The 4,098-nt window shown below is 45.0% G+C and overlaps 1 protein-coding gene across 1 annotated transcript; it reads left to right on the forward strand.

Moving 5' to 3' along the window:
- Positions 1 to 411: 411 nt before the first annotated feature.
- ATP5MC3 (ATP synthase membrane subunit c locus 3) lies at positions 412 to 3,731 on the forward strand. Its single transcript, XM_019460193.2, has 5 exons — positions 412 to 514; positions 701 to 809; positions 1,997 to 2,074; positions 2,589 to 2,782; positions 3,473 to 3,731. The coding sequence occupies exons 2-5, from the start codon at positions 771 to 773 to the stop codon at positions 3,585 to 3,587; spliced, it is 426 nt and encodes a 141-aa protein (XP_019315738.2). The 5' UTR covers positions 412 to 514; positions 701 to 770; the 3' UTR covers positions 3,588 to 3,731.
- Positions 3,732 to 4,098: the final 367 nt, after the last annotated feature.

The following is a 4,098-nucleotide window of genomic DNA, read 5'->3' on the forward strand; positions in this document are numbered from 1 at the left end:
AGGTCATGATCTCACGGTCTGTGAGTTCGAGCCCCGTGTCGGGCTCTGTGCTGACAGCTCAGAGCCTGGAGCCTGCTTCGGATTCTGTGTCTCCCTCTCTCTCTCCCCCTCCCCTGCTCATGCTCCCTCTCTCTGTCTCAAAAATAAATAAAAACATTAAAAGAAAAATTTTGAAAAAAAGAAAAAGTCACGCTATCCTCCAGCCAGCTCAGATCAAAAGGGGAACAACCTGTTCAATTCTCTCAGCCAGGACCAATTTTCAATTTCTTCTTTCTGCTTCTCCTCCACCACCCCCTGCCCGCCAGCCCACCTGTGTGGGACTGTCGTTGTCCTTCCCAACTAGTTGCCAATAAAGTTGGTACAAAGTGACCTTGAGCGGCTTCCCTACTGCCCCGTTTCCCCGCCTTCTCCATCCGGGTGCCGCGGCGCGGATAAGAGCCGGACCGCGCCTGCGCGCCGCGCGCCGCTCCTTCGACCTCTGCCGCCGCAGTTGCCGCCGCCGCCTCCCGGGAAGGTAAGCGGAGGGCGCGACAGCCGGGCCTGGCCCGACCGGAGCGGCGTCCAGCCGGGATCCATTCATTCTGCTGGCGCCTTGCTGGACGAGGGCCCGAGCCGACGGCGTGCTCGGGAGCCCGCGGGACGTGGGTGGGAAGGACGGGCCCTGGAGGGCACTTGACCTTAAGCCCCTTTACTTCCGCAGAGGGGAAGCAGAAGAGCCCACGTCGCCATTCACCCACGTTCTCCAGCCGCGCCGCCCCGAAGACTGTAAGATGTTCGCCTGCGCCAAGCTCGCCTGCACCCCTGCTCTGGTGCGTAGCCCAGGCTGGGCCGGGACGCGGAGGGCCGAGCTCTTGGCCCGGAGCGTCCACGTTGTTGAATGGGGCACGGCACACCAACTTCGGGGGACAGTTCACCCCTTCACCTCTTACCCTCTGTGTCCTCTCCTGCCTTTCCTTCTGATCCTGGGGCACCTCGCTCGGCTCCTCCCCACCAGTAGGGCGGTGGGGCGCAGCCGGGGCCTAGTTGTCACGCTTCGCTCGCTGTAGGTCAAACCCTCCTTGCAGCTAGTGCCGGAGCGGCCCCCTCCCCCACCTCCTCGGTGACTCTGTGGGGTTGGGGTCGGCGCGAAGGTTGGGGTGCTGTTACGGATGCTGGGGGCCCCTGAGGCCTACTTGACCGCATTAGCGTTTTCCATTGCCTATCTGTAGGTCAAACTCGCTGCTGCAGAAGGAGGGACTTTGCCTCACCCTGTGTGGGCGGAGGAAGGTGGTGGAGGAGTCGAAAGTCTTTCTTCCTGCCTCTGGCTGTCATTTCCATAACCATTTTGGAGGCTTTAGGTGAAGTGAGGATGTGGGGGACTTGTCTTAGAGAATCAAGTGTTGGTTCTGAAGGGATTTTCTGTGACCTTAGTTTAGTGGACGGTCAAGGGCAGAGACGCTGGACTGCGAGACATTCCTTATGGTCAGAGTATTTCCCCGATGATTCGTACGTTGGTACAGAATTGCTTAAACTGCCTTTTTATTTTATAATTAACGGACATATAGGAATATCTTGGAAGTGGTGGGACTCATATTAACTGATGGGCTATTTTAAATGACAAGCTTTTCTAGCAACACTCCGATATACTTGTTGCTGCACCGTAGTTTACTGAAGAATGTGGCATGTTTATTGCTGTTTTTCTGATCTGAGTTGTGGCACCACAGTAACTGAAAATCTAAAAATAATGCTTTCTTTCCACCAATTGTTCTTAGAAGTTTCATTCAGATTATTACAAATAGGTTATGTACCACACTTTAAACTTTAATTAGCAACTTTGGAACTATTAAAATACCTTCATGGACTGAAAATAATCCAACAGCAAGATACCAGACAGTACAGAAAAGTCATAAGCTCTCTGATTCATTTTTGCTGCTTGCTTTTTTAGAACTCCTGGTACAAGAAGGGTCGTTGAAGTCTTATCCACTGTTAATATTTGGAATATTTTTTTCATTCATAGATCCGAGCTGGATCCAGAGTTGCATACAGACCAATTTCTGCATCAGTGTTATCTCGACCAGAGACTAGGACTGAAGAGGTAATAGCAGTAGTAATAGAAATTGAGTAACCCTACCAAGTAAGTCCTGTGGTTTTAATCAAAGGGGAGGAAAAACCTCATTTGTGAATGGTTTGAGAGCAGTCTTTTTCCACCCTTTTGTCAAAAAAATAGTGCAGAGGGTAAGCCAGTGAAAGGAACTTCTGTATCCAAAACTTACCTACTTGAGTTGTCCAAGAAATGGAGTCCAGTTCATCTGTATATTTAAATACATAGTTTTGAATGCCTGTATTTAAGATTACCCTTGCTACAGTTATTGAAAAGCCTGCCCTGCCAAAAAGCATATTCAAATACACTGTCTCTTAATTTTCAACAGCCTTATAATAGATATTGTTCTCCCTATTCTACAGCTTTGGAATTATTCTAAACTCTTGATTTTTCCATTTATTCAGACTCAGTTACAAAATAGAGAAGTAGCTACCATTTACAGGAGAGTAATTAAAATAGCTACTTGTGATTATTGAGTTGACCTTTGCCTTTATTTCGTTTTGTCTAGGGCTCTACGGTATTTAATGGGTCCAGGACTGGTGTGTCCCACCTAATCCAAAGGGAGTTTCAGACCAGTGCAGTCAGCAGAGATATCGATACTGCTGCCAAATTTATTGGTGCAGGTGCTGCCACTGTGGGAGTGGCTGGTTCTGGTGCTGGTATTGGAACAGTCTTTGGCAGCCTTATCATTGGTTATGCCAGGTAATTTCTATCACCAAATAAACTACTTTAAGAGCATGCTTGACATAGTTGGAAACTTGGAAAACTAGTCAGATAATAAGTACTTAGTATTAAGGGCCAACTCTGTGTCTTGCATTGTATTTTGAGGGCTTTGCATGCATGAGCCCACTTAACTCTCACAACACCCCTTGGAGATATACTCCAGGTGACCTGTGAGGGATGAGCAACGTAGAAATTACACTGATTGCCCAAGTAGCTAGTAAGTGTCAGAAAATAAATTTTAATTCTGACTTCAGAGTCTGTACTCTTGATTGTGAAGCTGTTTTTGGAATATAGTTAACAGCACAGTCTTTAGAAGTATCAACTTCCCGTTTTATTTAAGACCTTATTTCTAAACTCTTAGATCTTAAGAGGTACAGAACATACTTTCACAGGGATAACAAGTATGTCTGAACCCCTTAAAATGGATGAAGACTAACCATGTATATTGACATACAGAGTTAGCTTCCTACCTTTTCCCCATGTGATTAGGATTGAGGAGAAAGGAATATCAAAGGCAGAAATAAAAGAGAGCTGGGCAAATACTTTTCCAGGACTCACCCAGTTTACAAAGATCCCACAGTAATAATCTGATTCTTTAGCATTTACCAAACATTCTGAAATTCAAATAATATTTCAGAGTAACAATTATATGTGTTGTGTCTCTTTTAGAAATCCTTCGCTGAAGCAGCAGCTGTTCTCATATGCTATCCTGGGATTTGCCTTGTCTGAAGCTATGGGTCTCTTTTGTTTGATGGTTGCTTTCTTGATTTTGTTTGCCATGTAACAAATTACTGCTTGAAATGTTGGCATTCATATTAATTACGGATGTAATTCTGTGTATCTTACTGTGACTCCGAAAACTATAGTGTTGGTGTCATGGAAATGTACGTTATTTCCAAGGTCATTTCATTAAAGGTAAAAACTTTAATTTTTGCTGTGATTTGTACTTACCTAAATTTAGATCATCATAAAGAAGAATATGCATTCAGATAGATGCTGTATAAGTCAGAGGAAACTACGGCTGTTGGCCCATGATGAAAAAGATCCAATTTCATGAAAATTCTCTTATATAGTATTCTGCATATTGTAATTTGTAGGGCTTTTGGTTATCCATATAAAGGAGAAATATGTGTTTTCAGCTTCTATGAAACATGATAAATTAAACCAAAATAGTTAATTGCTTGAGATGGTTTTGTGTTTTTAAGAGCTGACATGAGTTGTAGGGTCTAGCAATACCTAGGAGCAGAATTACCTTCCAAGACTAACTTGGCTAGTATTACACAGCTGGATCTAAA

This window comes from Panthera pardus, unplaced genomic scaffold (assembly GCF_024362965.1).
Source record: "Panthera pardus isolate Hobbes unplaced genomic scaffold, ASM2436296v1 HiC_scaffold_10, whole genome shotgun sequence".
NCBI classification, from domain to species: domain Eukaryota; kingdom Metazoa; phylum Chordata; class Mammalia; order Carnivora; family Felidae; genus Panthera; species Panthera pardus.